This window comes from Leopardus geoffroyi, chromosome B2 (assembly GCF_018350155.1).
Source record: "Leopardus geoffroyi isolate Oge1 chromosome B2, O.geoffroyi_Oge1_pat1.0, whole genome shotgun sequence".
NCBI classification, from domain to species: domain Eukaryota; kingdom Metazoa; phylum Chordata; class Mammalia; order Carnivora; family Felidae; genus Leopardus; species Leopardus geoffroyi.
The window spans coordinates 66188787-66208043 of record NC_059332.1 but is presented as its reverse complement, the minus strand read 5'-3'; the positions used below and the strand labels follow the sequence as shown (position 1 = coordinate 66208043).

The window sequence follows — 19257 nt, the reverse complement described above, 5'->3', positions numbered from 1 at the left end:
GGGACTGTTTTTAAAAAATCTTTTTTTAATGTTTATTTATTTTTGAGAGAGAGAGACTGAGTGCGAGTGGGGGAGGGGCAGAGAGAGAGGGAGACACAGAATCTGAAGCAGGCTCCAGGCTTCAAGCTGTCAGCACAGAGCCCAGTGCAGGGCTCAAACCCACGAACCATGAGATCATGACGTGAGCCAAAGTTGGATGCCTAACTGACTGAGCCACCCAGGTGCCCCAATTCAGGGGACTGTTTTAAGCAGTGCTGAGCTGTGGGTGACTACTGGGCACGCAGAGTGCTTTTAGCATCTCAGCATCCTCAGGCTGGGCCATGATTCACAGAAGTTGAGTGTGGTTATTTGCTTTGGTGATTTTTTTGTTTGTTTATTGGAAAGAGAACCTACTTGAATAATGTTTTTGTTCATCTGAAATGTGAGCCTTATAAAAAGTGACTAGACCATGGTGGTTAGAAATTTCCATCTTATAATTAAAAACAAAAAGTTGTTGGCTGTCAACAGAAGCATAAAGATGAATTCTGGCTCTGGTGAGGGTCAGATTATGTTGAGGTTTATTTCATCCCTCTATATTTCTGAATGTTACTGAGTCAAGAGAAAGAGTAATCCCTCATTTCAGATGAATTTTTCTTGGAGACTTTCCCAAACAATTAATTCCCCTTCTCTTTGGCTTTCCTGCTTTCATCTCCTAAAAATCTCAAACTTTGATTTTTTAAATCTCCAGCTATCATTTGATGACGCATCAAGGGAAGTATACATATGCAGGCAACCTAAAGCTTTTTTTTTTTTTTTTAATTGTTTCCCTTTGCAATCATTCTGTCCTAATGGTGCAAATACTTGTGCCTGTGACTGAACTCTTCTAATAATTTGTTGCTCGGGTATTTCACCAGGATTATTTATGTCAGAGGCTTAAGTCTAAGGGCTGACTTTTTACAGTTCACAATAGCTTAGTGAGTGGTTCTCAAGAGGGCAGGACATTACCTATGAAGTGCTAGGAGGCAATTTTGATTCATCCAATGATTGTTGGAAAGGGAAATGATATCGGGTAAGATGCTAGATTCCTGCAAAGCACTGATCCCACACAACCTTGGACATTTATGTAGAGGAAAGGAACTAAGCTTTCCAAGGTGCTTTGTTTCTGGGAGAACTGCAATCTTCTGTCATATGGGACAATGAACAGCATCAGGTGATTCCCCTAAAGCTTCAGGGCTTTTTAATCTTACATTTAGGTCTAAGAATGGTTCTTAGTAAGCCCTTTAAAGTTTTTTTGTTTTTGTTTTTGTTTTTAACAAATTAATTAATTTCCCTTAGTCTTCAGTGCAATACTGATCCATACATCCTTTAAAGGAATAAGGCTCTATCCACAATTTTGCTTCCATCACTCAGGACCACTAGACTTTGGATGAAGACTGCTGTCTGCTAATACTCTAACTAGTTAAATGCTAGCATTGAAGATGATGCAGGTGGTAAGCCATGTCCTGGGAAGGCACCTAATAAAATGCCTCAAGTCTAAATTTAGACAGAAGGCGTGCTTGGCATTAAGATTTCTAGGGGACATGGCATAAAGAAGAGCAGTAATACTGGGTCTGATCTTAGAACGGTTTACTCATCATAATGGTGGCTACTGTTTTCTTGTACAATTTTCTCACTCTTCACCTCTCAGGTTTCCTTGATTTACCTACATTTCCATGATCTCCAAATATAGACTGCCATATCTCCTGGACTATAGATAAATATTTTTAATATATTTAAAAGTAGCCTTTCTTCTGAACCTGTCAAATGCTTTATGTTCTCAGTCTTGCATAATGGCATCACTATTTAACCACAGTCCAAAGTCAGAAAGTGCAGGCATCCTCACCTCCAATCTCTCACCTTAAACAACTGCTCCTTGTTGGCTTGGCCTCAGAACTGTCCCCTGGGGTCACCCGGGTGGCTCAGTCCGTTAAGCGTCCGACTTTGGCTCAGGTCATGATCTCATGGTTCTTGAGTTTGAGCCCACTTTGGATCCACTGTCCCCCTCTCTCTCTGCCTCTTATCTGCTCATCTCTTTCTCTCTCAAAAATAAATAAACATTTTTAAAAAAGAAAAGTCCCCTGAATTCAGCCTTTCCTTTCTATTCCTTCTGCTTCTGTTTTAGTCCAGATGTTCACCATATGACTCAGGGCAATGCAGCAGCCTCCATTCTCTCCTGTCCTCCACTGCTCCTTCTCTTTTTCAGTTATCTTCCAAGGTGTAGTGAGAATTATCTTTCTCAAACCCAATTTGATCAAGTCATTGTGCTATTCATCAAAAGATTTTTCTCTTTTTTTGATTCCCATCACTTACAGCATAAAATCCAAATGGCTTTAGAAAACTAGGCTCTTTTCAGTCTGGTTCCAACCTTCCTCTGAGCCTCTCTGTTCATCTACCTTAAATCTGGCCAGACTGCCCCAGACCTTTGTGATTCCAGACCCAGCTCAAATATCCCCACCTCTGGACACCTTCCCCAACTGGCAGTGGAGAATCATTTACTTCCTCTGCTGTAACTAATTGTTCTTCTTACACATTTCTTTCCTTTTTTTTTTTTTAACAATTTTTTAAAATTTAAGTTTATTTATTTATTTTGAGAGAGAGAGCACAAGCCAGGGAGGGGCAGAGAGAGAGAGGGAGAGAGAATCCCAAGCAGGATCCATGCTGACAGTGAAGAGCACAACATGGGGCTCCATCTCACAAACCATGAGATCATGACCTGAGCCAAAATCAAGAGTTGGACGCTTAACCGACTGAGCCACCTGGGCTCCCCTTCTTACACATTTCTATTACTCCATTGTATTTATAGATCACCTACTCTCTAATTCCACTTACTTTTGGTTCTCTCATTCACTTTTGGTTCTTTCTTTCAAGGTAAGAAATTGGACCTTTTAATTCAAAAAATGGTTTGGAATTTCACTCTCTCTTAAAAACTCTAGACAGAATAATTTACATGAGGTTAGGGAAAAGGCTAGGGCATAAAGCCTAGAATATAATAGGCACTAAAGACATGCTTGTCTAATGCCTGGTTTAAAGCAAAATACGTGTCAAAAGTGAAATATGGGCAATGTTATTATGTGAGGTCTGAGGAGGGAGTGATAACTATGTCTCAGTTTGATTAGGCTCAGTTAATCTAAAATGCCATTATAGGAAGCTATTTGGAGACTTTAGTCCCTATTTCTTTTGCCTTCAGAGATCATTAGTGAATGACTTAGTCATTAGTAAATGACTTTTTAATTAAAATATGTTAGTGTTGAATAACTGACTAGGTCATTGCAATATCTCTCTTGTTGTGTGATCTTATTCATTAAATTTTTTTTTAATGTTTATTTATTTTTTGAGAGACAGAGACAGAAAATGAGTGGTGGAGGGGACAGAGAGAGAGGGAGACACAGAATCAGAAGCAGGCTCCAGGCTCTGAGCTGTCAGCACAGAGCCTGATGCAGGACTCAAACCCACAAACTGTGAGATCATGACCTGAGTTGAAGTCAGATGCCTAACTGACTGAGCCACCCAGATGCCCTCGCCTCCCAATCTTATTCATTTTTAATGTTGGCTACAGAATCATTTTATACTATTATTCTTTAATGTCAATGATCAGCCTGCTTTGATATTAGGTAAGAGTACTTGCTTTAATAACATGAATACTTGATTATCCTAGATTCAAAAGGGTATTGAAACTCAGCAGAAAATAAGAATGAGTGAAAAAAGAAGAGGTGAAAGTTAGCAAATAATCTTTGTATTTTAGATTTTGAAAACTGTGTTCTACTACTTAATTATATTTGCCTTTATAGATCTTCCAAAGGAGTGAAAAATTGTTTTTTGGAATTTCATACTGCTAAAATTAAAAGATTAATTGAAACCAGAGTATTTTAATGTCTCCATGGAGGCACTGAACTTATATACTAATTATGAAAAAGCCTGGTATGAGTAGAGGAGAGTAAAATCTGGTTCTAGTCATTCATTTTGTATGTTAATAGTTTTATTTTGCACCTCTTTTCTTCCAGATATCAAGTACCTCTTTTGTCCCAGACACTGGGGAGAAAGTGATGAACAAAACAAGGGCCACTCTTAATGGAGCTTGTATTGTGTTGACAGAAATCAGTAATGAATAACAGTGACAAATAAGCAAGAAAATATCAAATAATGGTAGATGCTATAGAGACAACAAAACAGGGATACACGTGGAGAATTACTACCAGTTTCTTTAGACTGGATGGCCAGGACATTTAGTTTTCACACATTTATTGAACATCTCCTATATGCTAGGCCCTGCCAGGCATACTAGGAAATACAAAGACTACTAACATATAGTCCCTATTCTAATGTAGTTTTCAGTCTTGCAGAAATGAAATACATCTTCGGAAATCAGTGATCATAGTGGAGGACAATGAACGCTGTTAAAGACCACCCACTGCTATAGACCATTCTCTCTGAGCTGTGCAGGACCCCAGAACACAGAGGAGAAAGAAACAACTCCTGGTGAGCTGGGGAAAACAGAGAGGCGGGGATGGGGGGGGAGAGAGAGAGAGAGAGAGAGAGAGAGAGAGAGAATCCCAAACAGGCTCCACGCTGTCAGCACAGAGTCCAACCCAGGGCTTGAACTCATGACCCATGAGATCATGACCTGAGCCAAAATCAAGAATTGGTCACTCAACTCACCGAGCCACCCAGGCGCCCTGAAACCTATGGAACTTAAAAAAAAGAAATCTAGTGAAAACAACAATCCTAATAAGACATTAGTGCATTTAAAAAGATTTATCAAATTCTAACAAGGAAATGCTGCAATAATTCCAGACTTCACCTACACCAATGTGAAGATAGCTTGATGGAAGGGGATGTCTGGAAGGGCACAGGTGGCTGGATCATGAGGACAAGGGCCCTATATCACATGCCATAGGTAGAGAGGAAGGCATAGGCTTTGCACAAAATGCAGTGATATTAAAGATGGATTATTTCCTTTCTAACCTTACATTTGTGTCTTTTGCATAAGATTAGGGAAAATTGACTTATAAGTGCTTCCAAGGCAGAGCAAGTGTCCAAAATTAGAAGGAGGATATGGGCACCATTGTGGTTTTTTATTTATTTATTTATTTATTTTTTTATTCTCAAGTTAGTTAACACAGAGTAGTCTTGGCTTCAGGAGTAGAACCCAGTGTTTCATCTCTTGCATATGACACCCAGTGCTCATCCTGAAGAGTGGATATGGGCAGTATTGTACTTTTTCAGCTTTGCTGCATTTAGCTAGGCTGGTATGCTTTATGCTCAGCTGCTGTTATTTGGGAAAAATCATCTTTAGCTTCCATGTTACGTTGACATCGTTACCCTATTTACAATTGCATATGAGGTGATTTGCATTATGGAAACAGAATAGACTGCATACGCATAATAGTCAAAATTCTCCACCTGACTTAACTAGAAAAATAATCTTAAAGAACCATCGCAGACAAGGATGGGGACTGTATGAGTATCTCAGTGTACAGCTGGTGTGTGATGTGTGCCAGGCTTCTGGCTCACAGCATACCTGGTAGGTGCTCAGTGAATATTTGATGAGTGAATAAATGAATGAATGAATCAGCAAGCAGCACAAGATAAAGCAAAGAAAAAAATACCCTTCTGTCTGTAGAGGTGACTCAAGGAAATGTATGTCCTCACAACCTCTGCCCTCAGACGTAGCTGGGTGCTTCTCATCTCTGACCCCCAGCTTAGACTCTCCAACTCTATGAACAGACAACCTCCCCAACCTGGTTATACAATCCACTTTGCGTCAGTTGGCCCTTGCCTGGCTACTGTGATGCTGAACATGCAGTTTGTAGAGAATTGCATCAGAACAGAAGAGAACCAGAAGGAGACTGAGGAAGGAGCCTGCTGGAAAGAAGATGGGTCAGCCAAGTAGGACAGAAAACTGTCCAGATTTACACGGATGGTTCTCCAGTCATTATTAGCATGAAGTCAAAGAGTCAGGGAGGCTCACCACCTGTGCACTTCTACATAACACCTCCAATTATATTGAGATTTCTCTTTATCTTTTTTTAATTTTTAAAAACATATTTATTCATTCATTCATTCATTCATTCATTCATTTGAGAGAGAGAGCGTGAGTAGGGGAGAGGGGCAGAGGGAGAGAGAGAAAGAGAATACCAAGCAGGTTCTATGCTGTCAGCACAGAGCCCGTCATGGGGCTTGATCCTACGACCTTGGAATCATGACCTGAACTGAAATCAAGAGTTGCATGTTTCACTGACTGAGCCACCCAAGCGCCCCTCTTTCTTTTAAGATTGCTTTTGACGTTGAGTCATCCTTGATTTCACCTGATTTAAAAAATAACGTTCATGGGGTGCCTGGGTAACTCAGCTGGTGAGCTACTGACTTTGGCTCAGGTCATGATCTCGCAGCTTGTGAGTTCGAGCCCCACGTTGGGCTCTGTGCTGACAGCTCAGAGCCTGGGGCCTGCTTCGGATTCTGTGTCTCCCTCTCTCTCTCTGCTCCTCCCCTACTTGTGCTCTGTCTTTCTGTCTCTCAAAAACACATAAATATTAAAAATTTAAAAAATAATAAAAAAACGTTCAAGAGAGTGACTGGTGGGGAGGGTGAGAGAGTGGGTCCTCTCTGGCACTTGCACTTCGGGGAGAGGGTGTTTCCTCACGTTCTCCACTCCTGACCTCACCCAAAGGTGGTCTGGGTCTGGGGTTTGCATTTCTTTGTGAAGGTTATTCTTCTGTATTCTTTCGGGAGGAGGGCTTTCCAGGTTTTCCCATGGTGCTGCGATCTTGCAGCACTGAATCTCCCTCAATTAGTCTGCGGGCAAGCCAAGGCTGGAGGGCTTGTCACCCTCGCAGTCTCTTTCCTGTTCTCCATTTTCCAGTAATGTTCTGTGGATTCATTGTGATTTATAGCCCCAGAGGAAGCCAGGTCTGCAGCATTTTCATTGAATCCAGCCTGTAATGGTGTTTGTCAAGCTGCCATTTACAGCTTGGAAAATTTTTCTCTAATCTACTTTGCAGAAGTGTGATGTGTCTTCTCACCCTAACTGTGACCCCTGATGTTTGCCTGTGTGGGAAAGGGGACCCACCCCATTGCTTCCAGCTTTTGGTTTTGTACGGCACTAACCCAATATTCAATACAGGAGTACGATTCGTAGTAATCTATATTGAAAATAGTTTTTGATAATCTTATTTGTGACTTTTATGAGAAACAGATGAGAAAGGTATATTCTCTCATGTGCTTATGTCTCAAAGTGGGAATTAAAAAAATGACAAATTAACCCATTTTTATTTCATCTCCTAATTTTGCCATTTATTCTTTGCAAACCCATGATTTCCAGGCTTTTAATTTGCTCTAGACTCAGTCAGAGGTTGTAGATGAGAATATACTTTATGATATCCTTCCAGGGCGGGATAATGTCTTATTTGTATTTGAGACTCCAGTCCCTGGCACAGACTGGAGTATAGGAAACTTTTAATATATATTTGAGTTAAAACTGCAGTGAATTAATTAGTCAGGATCCAGGGAAATATCTGGAAATCTACAGAGAGAAGATAGCATCTGAAATGAGGCAGGAAACAAACAATTTGGAGCTATGTAGTATGCAAGGGGCAGAATATCTCACTTCTGAGAAGAGCCCTCCCCAGACTCTCTGTGAGGCACCGACCAATGATTCGGAATTTACAGTTTTGATTTAACCTCTAAACCATCTATATTGCTCTAGTTCATCTCCTCTCCTCAGTTCACAGTGCATCTGTTTTGTTGAGGGCTCCATCATGCTTCGTATGAATGACTTCAATTGCTTCCTAAATGGCTTCAATCCTACTCCCATGCTTTCTAAGGTCAGGTATTGCATCTTGTTTTAATTTTGGTGCTATATCTACGATACTGTGAAACTTCAATATTGATGTTGTGCAATTAAACAACTGGCCCTCTTCTTTCATAGAATATTTATTGATAATTAGTACCAGGTACCACCATATTAAGGGCTGTTGCTGAATTGGCTTTGGAGCCTCTTTCCAGGAAATTTATAGTCCAACCGGTGCCTCATTTTTCCCCACTCACCCCCAGCTTAGTCTCCTTCAGCTGTTGTTGGGCTTCTTGCCCTTCCTTGGCTCAGTAGGTATGCTCCTGCCCAAGGCTCTTATCCTTGAAGTTCCATCTGCCTGGAATGTTCTTTCCTCTAATCTCTGCATGGCTTTTTGCTTCACCTTCATTTAAGTCTCTGCTATAATGCAACCCTTTCCAGTGGACTTCTCTAAATATACTATCCATTCCTCTTTCTTGCTTTCCTTTTATTTATAACACTTAATATATCAATTTGAAAATTTGTTTACTGTAGATCTTCCCCATAAAAATGTGCATTCCATAAGGACAGAGATTTTGCCTATTTTATTCATTGCCATGTCCTTAGCACCCAACAGAATGCCTTGCTTGTATGGATGCTGCATAATTATTGTTAAATAAATGAATAAGGGAGGAGATACAATGTCAAGTAACCCATGCCAAAGGAAATTAGAAGGAAGACACAGTTTATTCCAGGAAGAGCAAGTAACTAAATTTGACCCAGGTTTCAAATGGTGGACATTACTTAAGCCTGGAAGGGTAGTAAGGGAAGAGTGTTCTTCCTTCCATTGCCAACCATCTTGGACTCTGTTATTTTCTAGGAGCCCTCTGGTGTTCATCATATCACCTTGCTTCTCTCTTTCTCAGCTGAATGTACTTTTGTGGAGCTCAGGACATCAGCATTGGCGTGAACCTAATGGAGTGTGGTTCATTCACAGTTCTAAGGATGTCTGCTGTGTTGCTCCTCAAGTCTGGAAACAGAGTTTCATAGGGTGGCTCTGTGATAGATTGGCCACTTGGTCAGGCACTGATACTCACATCAGAAATATGTAAAGTTCTTGCTTTCCTGACTACAGATGGGGATGTGGTCTTTTTCAGGCACAATTTCATTATCTTTAACTCGAACAAGCCTTTTCTCTGGTATCTGAAATACTTTTCACAGGATAACTTACTATATTATTATCCCTCAGTTAAGATTCAGCGTAGGTGTTAAACTACTCCTGCTCTTTCTTTTCAGTCATCAGCAGATTGATGAGGATTGTTAGTCTCCATGAATCATTTGAAAGTTTATTTGCATTTTTCTTGATGAAAGACAAGCAAAGGAAAATAATTGCAGTTTTCAATGTTCATTGGGGTATTCTGAGAGCTTTCTGCAGTAAATTACAGAGATGTGATAAACATAAAGAAGGATCACTCATTCCTCATATCTGACTGCTTAATATCTCATACTCTGTCACTTCCATTACAAACATACGATTTAATATCCTCAAATGGATTCTTATCCTTATCCTTTGTTATCTTCTCTTATAATGTTTAATGCCAGAACTTTAAATGTAGAGACTTAATGTAATCTTCTACATCAAACCCATATAATTTTATGCACAAACGTTTCTACTTTGCAAGGACTAGTACATGTGTTTGTGGCTGATGTTCCACGCTCCTAATACTGATAGATGGGAAGTGGCCACACCTCTAATTCTTCAATGCCATGTTAGATGATGGATGCTTATATAGCAATTAAAAAAAACCCACATGCAACCATATTAGAAAAAGAAAACAAACATGCAACACAGATTAATTATGTAGTTATTAGCTTTTTAAGGGGACTGTTCACCTTACAAAATAATTCACTACAGATTTTCTTTAAATAGTAAGCTCCACTAGTGCATTTAGTATATAATTAGATCTGTCGAAATTGGATTCATACACATTCAGGAACTGATTCATTGTGCAAAGAAACAGCAAACCCATGTTTGCTTCACTACATGAAGCAAAACCAGCAAACTAGCAAATCTGCATATGCTCTGTTTAGAAGGTGCCAAACACCCAGATGTTTGGGAAAACCTGAATATTTGACCATGTGTTTGAGTACTCGACCAGATGCTTTGCACAATCCATTTGTGGTTTGGAGTCTTTCTAACACAGCAGGAGGGTAGAGAAGCAAATATACTAAGACATTTGCTAGCTTCCTTAAAATGATAATGGCATTCTTTTGATTGCTTGTGGTTGGGCAGTTTTAGAAATGACCACCTTCAGAGAAAATTCTACATATGATACACATCACTTTCATTAAGTGGAGAGATCATCTATTTTCAGTGGGTTGAACAACCTGCATTTAAAGCCCTAAAATGACTACTCTAAAACTAATCTGGAAGGCCAGAAGTTATCCAGTGGAGAGGAACTGCACTCTAAACAGCATTGTTCTTAAGAAGGTGGGATACAAAATGCTAAAATATATGACCTCAGGCTAAGGAAATCAAGACAAATCAAAACAAAACTTTCCACAATAGTTTAACCTGGAAATAGAAGAGTTTCCTTTAACAGCACCACGATAACCTGAGCAATGTGAGCTGGGACTAGAAAATACAACTTTATACTTGACTATTTACCCCACAGATCAGGCTTTTACTTGTTTACAAAGCAGTATTTAGAATTCTTGATACAAAGAACTTATAGTGGTCCAAACTGATATACCCATTTATGATAACTTAGTAAGTACACTTTCTATGAAAAAAAACCTAACTTATTCTAAGTAAAAGGATTGTAGGCATCACTTGACATATATATATAGAGAGAGAGAGAGAGCCCAAAAGAAGCCTTACACCTTTGTGATTGCTTCACTGAGCAGTAGCAAATGCACTTTGGTAGTACCTGTCAGTCTTGACTAAGAGGCAGGAGAATATGAGGTTGCTGGCTACTGAGAAGACAGCCCAGGCTTTTCATCAGCCAGGCCTAAGATGGCATCTTGGCTCTGTCTTAGACCCAGTGCATGATCTTACACAATGTAATTAGCTATTTGGTAAATGAGAGGACTACTACTTAAATTGAACGTTTTTATGGTTTGTTTTTGTTTTAATAAGAAATCAACGAGTCGGATAAATGAAAGGTACTTAAAAAAACGCTAGCTAGCTCCCCTTCAGTTTTGAAGAATTTTTTACAAGACATAGGAAATTAACACCAGCTTTGAATTGCCTTTGGTATGTGGGTACACAGTTTTGTATTATAGTCTTGAGTTGATACATGTTATCCGCAGAGTGAGGGCAGAGCAAGCCATTCTGGCAGATCTAGTTATCCCTGCCTCACGTTGCACCCAGCAGATGCAGATACCGAGGGAAGAACTTACGAAGCCGTGAGCATTTTCATCAGATGCATTTATCAAAGAACTACAACAATAAAAATCTGTTTCATTAGTCACCAAAAGTAAGTGGTTGTTATGAACACAGGCCTCATGGTGAATGTGTGCCATGGAGTCACTTTTAGTTAGATGAACACATTTGTATAGAAAGCTGTCATAGAAAAAAAAGAAAGCTGCCATAATTAGCCGTGTTTGTGGTGAGAAAATTCTAGCAAAGATCCTTGTTTTCTATTAGAAAAGTGTGATATTGGGGCGCCTGGGTGGCACAGTCGGTTAAGCGTCCGACTTCAGCCAGGTCACGATGTCATGCTCCGTGAGTTCGAGCCCCGCGTCGGGCTCTGGGCTGATGGCTCAGAGCCTGGAGCCTGTTTCCGATTCTGTGTCTCCCTCTCTCTCTGCCCCTCCCCCGTACATGCTCTGTCTCTCTCTGTCCCAAAAAAAAAAAAAAAAAAAAAAAAACGTTGAAAAAAAAATTAAAAAAAAAAAAGTGTGATATTTTCTCAAATGTATCAATTTCAAATATTCCACTGTTCACTGTCCTTATTAGGCTTCACTAATATGGAAGAACCAGTGGTTACAATATTTGCCAACTTTCTCTGTGCTGAGCCCTGTTCTCGGCACTTGAATTTAACTCATCCTCACAACAACTTTATGAAGTAGGCTGTATTATTATCCACTTTTAACAGACGAGCAAACTAAGGCACAGAGAAGTGGTTTCCCAAAGGCACACATATAAAGAGTGGTAGAAGCAGAATTTGAACTCATTGTACCCAGCTCCAGAGTCTACACCACATTGTTAGGGCTGTGTGCCATGTTTTTGTGGAGAGCCATAAGGGAACCTGGTACATAGTATGAAACCTCAGTCCACACAACTGGGAAGAATAAAAGAGCAAATTCACACAGAATTTGCGTGTATCCATTTGGCTGGTAACCAAGGCCAGTAAGTCACAAGTTTATAAGTAGCATTGGGAGTGCAATTCTAGATGAGAATGATGAGGCCTCTTCCCTTGGGATGGGAGACGGAGCGCCAAAGACTCTGTGAGAGCAATACCAAATCCAAAGACTGGTTCCCTCAAACACAGGTGGAAAGCATGAATGTCACAGAGGGGCTTGGCAAGTTTGTCCAGGAGCCAGCTGGCCTGTCATGTGCTCCGTCAGAAGTGTGGGTGCTTGTTACTTGCACAGAAATGGAATTACAGTTAGAATATGGGAACATCTTTTAAAGTGTTAAAAAAAAACCCACATGGGACAGAGCTATGAAAAAATATACAACCGTGATGCATGATTTATATAGAGTTGTTCTAAACTTATTTCTCTGGTGCTTTATTTGTGGCCAAAAGTATACAAAAGTGATTTTATTATAAATTTTTGCAAACATTTTAAAAGCCATTCATATGACTATTTGGATGGCAATTCTTTAGATATATTTTATCTTGGGAACTAAAAACATTGCTAGTCAGAGTTGTGTTCTATGAATTCTGTTTGATTAGATGTTCAGAGGATAGACAGACTTTCAAATCAGATTAACTGTCTCAAACATACATATTAAAAGGATAAATGAGATTCCCTAAACCATTAAGAAGGTATCTCTTGGCTTTTTCCAATATTTTACAACCAACTGAACTTTTATGATATCCTAGATTAACCAATTGTGAAAAAGAATTAAAACATGCATGCTTTTTCATTTTATTAATTACTAAATACAAAAATAAAAACAAAGCTTATACTTGAATTATTTTTTTTCTACATGATGTGTATGTGTGTGTGTGTGTGTGTGTGTGTGTGTATTTTAGCATTCACTCAGCGAACTCAGGAGAGCATGAAACCTTTAAATAAAACATATTTCTTGGAGAAATGTTGATGCAGAAGAATAACATCAGGGAAACCTTAGACCTGCAACACAGTCTGCATATTTCTAGGTAAGTTTTAAGAGTGCGCTTTGGTTTAAAACATACACCTTGACCATTTATCCCTATAGTGCAACAATAGGAGAGTAAGCAAGCACTCTCCCTAGGGAAGTAGAACAACCTTTCTGAGAACATGTATCTGCAGCAATTACTGCATTGCTGAAAACAAATGGGACTGGTTTCTGCTTTGCTAAATCCAAAGGCATTCAAGACTGAGGGAGGAAAGAAGACATACAAATGGCCAGCAGGTACTCAATTGAAAAGGTGCTCAATATCAATAATCATCAGTGAAATGCAAATCAAAACCACAGTGAGATACCACCTCACACCTATTAGAATGGCTATTATAAAAAAGACAAGAAAGGATGTGGAGAATAGAGAACTGTTGGTGGGAATGCAATTTGGTGCAGCCACTATGGAAAACCGTGTGGAGGCTCTTCAAAAAATTAAAAAAAGAACTGCCATATGATCTGGCAGTCTCACTTCTGGGTATATATCTGAAGAAAACACACACACACACACACACACACACACACACATTGGAATATTATTCAACCTTGAAAAGAAGGAAATCTCACCATTTGTGACAACATGAATGGACCCTGAGGGCCTTATGCCAAGTGAAATAAGTCAGAGAAATATAAATACTGTATGGTCTCACTTATATGTAGAATCTAAAAAACAAAAAACCCCTGAACTCATAGAAACAGAGAAGACTGGTGGTTGAGGCAGGGAAGGTGAAAGTGGTCCAAGGGCACAGACTTCCAGTTATAAGATAAGTAAGTTTTGAGGATCTAATGCACAGCATGGTGACTATAGTTAATAATAGTGTAGTGTATACTTGAAAACTGCTGAGAGTAGATCTTAGAAGTTTGCATCACAGGCACACACAAAATGGTAACGATGTGAGATTATGCAGTGTTAACTAATTTCATTGTGGCAATCATTTTGCAATATATATGTGTATAAAATCATCAAGTGGCATACCTTAAACTTACACAAGGTTATACGTCAATTATATCTGAATAAAGGTGGCACAAAGAAAACAAATGAGGAATATGTGACAATATCTACATTCTTATCTACTCAAATGCACCCTAGTTACTAAACTCTCATGAATTTGTTCACTGCTCAGAAAGTTTTAAAAATCAAGGTAAAAATCAGCTTTGGGATTTTTAGGAATATGTTTCTTTGGACTATTTAGAAAATCATTAGCAAAGGCTGAATTTATGTTTCGGAGATTTGAACGATGTAAACCTAACATTTTGAATCCTTGACCTGATTGTGAAAAACTCCTTTTTATGGGATTCTTAATGCTTGATTCATTCATTCATAATCATTGGTCATGCAGTAGACCACGTTTTTCATGTTTCTGAGTCTAAAAATCAGATTTACTTTTTCAATCTAAAATTCCTATTTGTAATTCTGTATATGAACTTAAAGGCCAGCTGTGCCTTAGACCTTGGGCTCAGATCATTTGTTGTTATCAAAGGGGTGCATAAGGCTAAAAGCCCACTTGCTACCCAAATGGAAACCTTATAAGTGAAGCAAATTCCCAGTGTGCTTTTTGGTCTGTTTTCTATGTTTGGTTTTGAAATAGCATCCTCAACATTAACAATATACCGCTGAGCACAATTTGTATGGAAACAAATTGGGATAGATTGGTTCCAGGCTCAACAATGATTTCTCCCTGATGTAGGACGGAGACTTGATGAAGTCTTGGTAACTTTAAGCACAAACTGGCCAACTGAAAGCATAGGTAGCAAGAACAGCTGCCCTCCAGTCAGTTTATATGAGTTGAGATCTTTCAGTCTTCATCTTCAAGGTAAGGATAATTTTCTTATACTAAATGTTTATTGCTGTACATAACCCATATCTGTTTATTAGAGCACATAAAAGGCAGCTTACCCCATACCCTCTTTTTCTTTCCTTCTATGTAGTCCACAAGGTTTTATAGAAGTGACTTGTTCCAACTTATAGTTCATTGAGACAGTTCTGAGACTGTCAAGTCTGATATTTTTTGGACTAAGTGACTGGATCAAAATGGATGTAAATGAACCAAACTTTCAATCAGATGCAATTTGAGTATACAGTGATACAGTTTAGTTGTAATAGAAAGTAAAAGAGCTTAAAAGGCCCAGAATAATTCAGACTAAAATATCTTGGGGTCTTTTTCCATTTTAAAATGAATTGAGCAATTCTGTATGGTTGAGGATTGACAGCATAATGGAAACAGAGCTAACTGCAGAATTTCTTACCAGGTGACTTGTGTTAGCAGCAAAACTCAGAATGTAGTCTGTTGGTCGAAAAGAGCATGAAGGAGCCTTCTGTTTTCTTATGAGGTGCTATATTCTCCTAGTTCTTGGCTAATTACACTTACCTACTGCCACATTGCAGTTACTAGAAAATGCTCTCTACCTTTTAATTTTTAGCAATGTAATGAGAGACCTCATGGATATTTTTATTCTTCTTATAATTTGCTTATTGTAATAAATAAACATAAGTAAAACTGCTTCCAAGTCCTGCCTTCTGGTTTTGATGTAACTGCAACATAAGATATTGCTATGTAATAGTAATGCTGAATATCTGTATGTATCCTGAGGACTGGCGAAAAGGTAAAATGGTAGGCCAATATTTCAGTGATCTTTGAAAGTTTTATACTTCACAGTAACTCTTGTTTTTTTCTAGATGGAACTTTGTGGTGGGATAAAATGCATAGCATAAATATTATACACAGTTCTTATATAAACTTTATATACATTTTTGCTCATATGTATCACTTACCAGAATCAAGAGGCAACTTGAGGCCAATTTTGTGTGCTCAGGGATGGTGGAAAACACTGACAAAATCAAGCAACCAAAGACAAGGAGAAAACTGTAAAACAACAACAAAAAAAGAGAGAAATCTGATAAGAAACTTGTCTTATCATGACAGACTTCATTTCTTTTCTACAGTTTAAAGCACCAGACCCATTTGAAATGGCACTAATTAAATAATAAAAACCTTGGAAGGGACTAGCCATTTTGAATGTCAAAATATAATATGATGTATGGTGCACATAGAGTTCCTTTACAACTTTGTTGATGAAGAGAACTCTGTGTGTGTGTGTGTGTGTGTGTGTGTGTGTGTGTGTGTGTTGCATGCTGTATTTAAATGTCTGCAACTAAGAATGTGTGAATTTCCCATAAATCCTTTCCCAAGTGGGGATCCTGAGAAAGGCCCCAGTGTGTTCTTGCCATCCTACCCCAGGAGTACATGCTGCAGCTGATCTCCTTTCAAAGAGGCAGAATCCACCTCATATGTGGCATCGTTGGTGACCCATCAAGTGTTCTAAGCCACTACTAAGCCACTGGCTCATTTTCACAGTCTAATTTTGTTTATGGATATTTGTCATTCCTTTATAATATAAGAACGGCAAGGGAAGGGAATGATTTTTTCTGCTACCCATGTATTTTCCATTTCCTTACAAACTGCTAAAGAAATGACTCCTCAGCTCTGTCTATTCATACGGCAGTCATAGGGTGCAGAAGTGAGAAGCAGCATTTTCTACCAATCAATCTACAGACATTTTCATTCTTAAAGTTGTGGTACTCTCAAGATCCAGAGGGGGAGCTGAGTTCCCAAGGAAAATGTCTAATAAAAAGAGAAGGCTCTGTTTTTTTTTTTTTTTTTTAAAGTTTATTTATTTATTTTGAGAGAGACAGAGCCTGCATGAGTGGGGGAGGGGCAGAGAGAGAACGGATACAGAGAATCCCAAGCAGGCTCTGTGCTGGGCTCAAACTCCTGACAAACCATGAGATCATGACCTGAACTGAAACCAACAGTTAGACGCTTAACCAACTGAGTCACCCAGGCACCCCGGAGAAGCCTCTGTTCTAAAGTTGAAGTTACTCATCCTGAAATGCAAGATTGAAAACAATAACAACAACAAAACACCAATCCCTGAGCTACTTGCTCTAGGACATACTTTTTACTTTTACCTATCTCTGGGAAGCTCATAGAGTAATCTCCCCTAAAATACCAGTTTCCACATTATTTTTTTTAAATATTTATTTATTTTGAGATAGAGACAGAGAGAGCATGAGTCCGGGAGAGGCAGAGAGAGAGAGGGAGAGAGAATCCCAAGTAGGCTCCTCACTGACAGCATGGGGCCCGATGTGGGGCTCAATCTCATGAACCATGAGATCATGACCTGAGCTGAAATCAAGAGCTTAACCTCCCAGTCGCCCCAGTTTCCACATTCTTTTGTATGGCAGTGGAGTTCATCCATGTCTCCTTTCGGCTTGCCCTGACAAGTCGTCCAAGTCTTTCTATAGCATTTGACCGGGAATTCCCAAGGACCTATAGCCAGGGATTGGTAAATTGTGGCCTAGGGAACAAATTTGGCTCTTGAAGTCTGTTTTTTGTAAATAAAGTCTTATTGTCACATAGCTACATTCATTTGCTTATGTATTGTCTACAGTGGCTTTCACGCTACAGCTACAGAGCTAAGTAGCTGTGGCAGAGACAGTAAGGCACACGAGACTAACATATGGACTCTCTGACCCTTTAGAGGAAAAGTTTGTGGACCTTTCACTGATACCATGTATTCTTTATTTCTTTATACCTATCCCAAAACACAGTCAAGTTGAAGCTCATAACTGCCTATGTTCTGTATGCTGGTAACAATGACTAACATTCATAGAGGGTTTCCTATATGCTGGATATGGTGCTAAGCCACTTTCACATGTGTTATCCATGTTATCCTCACAAATAGAAATATCACTATTCCTATTTTACAGATATGAAAACTGAGAATTAAGAACATTTTTTAACTCATCCAAGACTGTGTAGCAGAAAGAGGGTTCCAACATTGTTTGTCCTTGAGCTGCCGCAGAGTGTTGCTGAATAAGTGTGGATAGATAAGAATGGCAGTAACATTCTTGGTTCTGCAAGACTTTTGGGGATACCTCTATATCTCTTCAAACTGAGAGGGAAGGAGTTATCATTTCAAATAGATGAGTCTCGAAGGAGGAGTCTACTAGTGAAAAAAACCTAGTATACTTTGTTAATAACAACTCACCATACTTTTCACTCCTGTATCTAACAATTCAGGATACTTTGAATTACACCTTAAATTGGCCTTCATGAAATGGAAATTGTAAGCCAGAAATGAAATTCCAGTGCACCTACAAACCTCTAAGCTACTAATGAGAAAACGAAATTCAGCGATCACTAAGATAGTTGGGAGGATGATACGACATCAAATAAAGACAGTGACAGATGTTTCCCCTCTTGTGAGTGGCTGTTATCTAGGCATGCTCTCTGAATCCAGGCTGACCAGAAACCATTAGAAAAAGCAAGCAGGGCATTATTTAATCACTAAGGTATCTTCTTCCTCCAAGAGCATCCCAATGGTAGCTTCATGATCTCTGCGTTTGTGTTCAAAACAGATCTATACCATGAGTCCTTTGCTAGTTCCTTCTCCGATAATATTTGGGTGCTGTTTAAAGTTTTTCCTTCATGCCACTACTTTGCCCCTTTTCTTTCTTGAGCCAATCTTTTTTTTTAAGTTTATTTATTTTGAGAGAGAGAGAGAGAGAGAGTGTGTGAGAGAGAGAGAGAGCGGGGGTAGGTAAAGAGAGAGAGTGAGCATGCAGGGGAGAGGGAGAGAGAGAGTGGGAGAGAGAAAGAGAGAGAGAGGGAGAGAATCCCAAGTTCTATGCCATTAGTGCAGAGTCCGATGTGGGACTTGAACTCACAAACCATGAGATCATGACCTGTGCCGAAACTAGGAGTCAAAGCACCTAACCAACTGAGCCACCCAGCTGCCCCTTTCTTTAGCCAATCTTACACTCCTTTCTAACAAGCATAGTTTCCGAACTAGAATTTCTATAGGAGCCATCTGAAGACAGCAAGCCAAAGACCTTCACTGCTCAGGCTGCCCAAAAGGGCTATCGATAGACAAATACATTCATTAATTCATTAATTCCTCCTTCCCTCAACCATTCATCCATTTAGTCAACCAGCAAATATTAAGTATATAATACTAGGCTGAGTCATGGGGATACAATAATACAATTTTTTTTGCCTTGACAGAGTTTAGGGTCTGTTGAGGTATAAAGAGTAATAAACAGAAAATTAAATAAATATGAAATTTATTAAATTATTTT

General features: G+C 39.2%; 1 protein-coding gene across 4 annotated transcripts in view; it reads right to left on the bottom strand.

Annotated features, from left to right (window-relative positions):
* KCNQ5 (potassium voltage-gated channel subfamily Q member 5) overlaps positions 1-19257 on the bottom strand; it is a 514493-nt gene that overhangs the window by 155891 nt on the left and 339345 nt on the right. For all 4 annotated transcript variants that reach the window (XM_045498758.1, XM_045498759.1, XM_045498760.1 and 1 more), the window contains exon 2: positions 15889-15979. In XM_045498758.1, coding sequence (XP_045354714.1) covers positions 15889-15979 — 91 coding nt within the window. The remainder of the gene's footprint in view (positions 1-15888; positions 15980-19257) is intronic.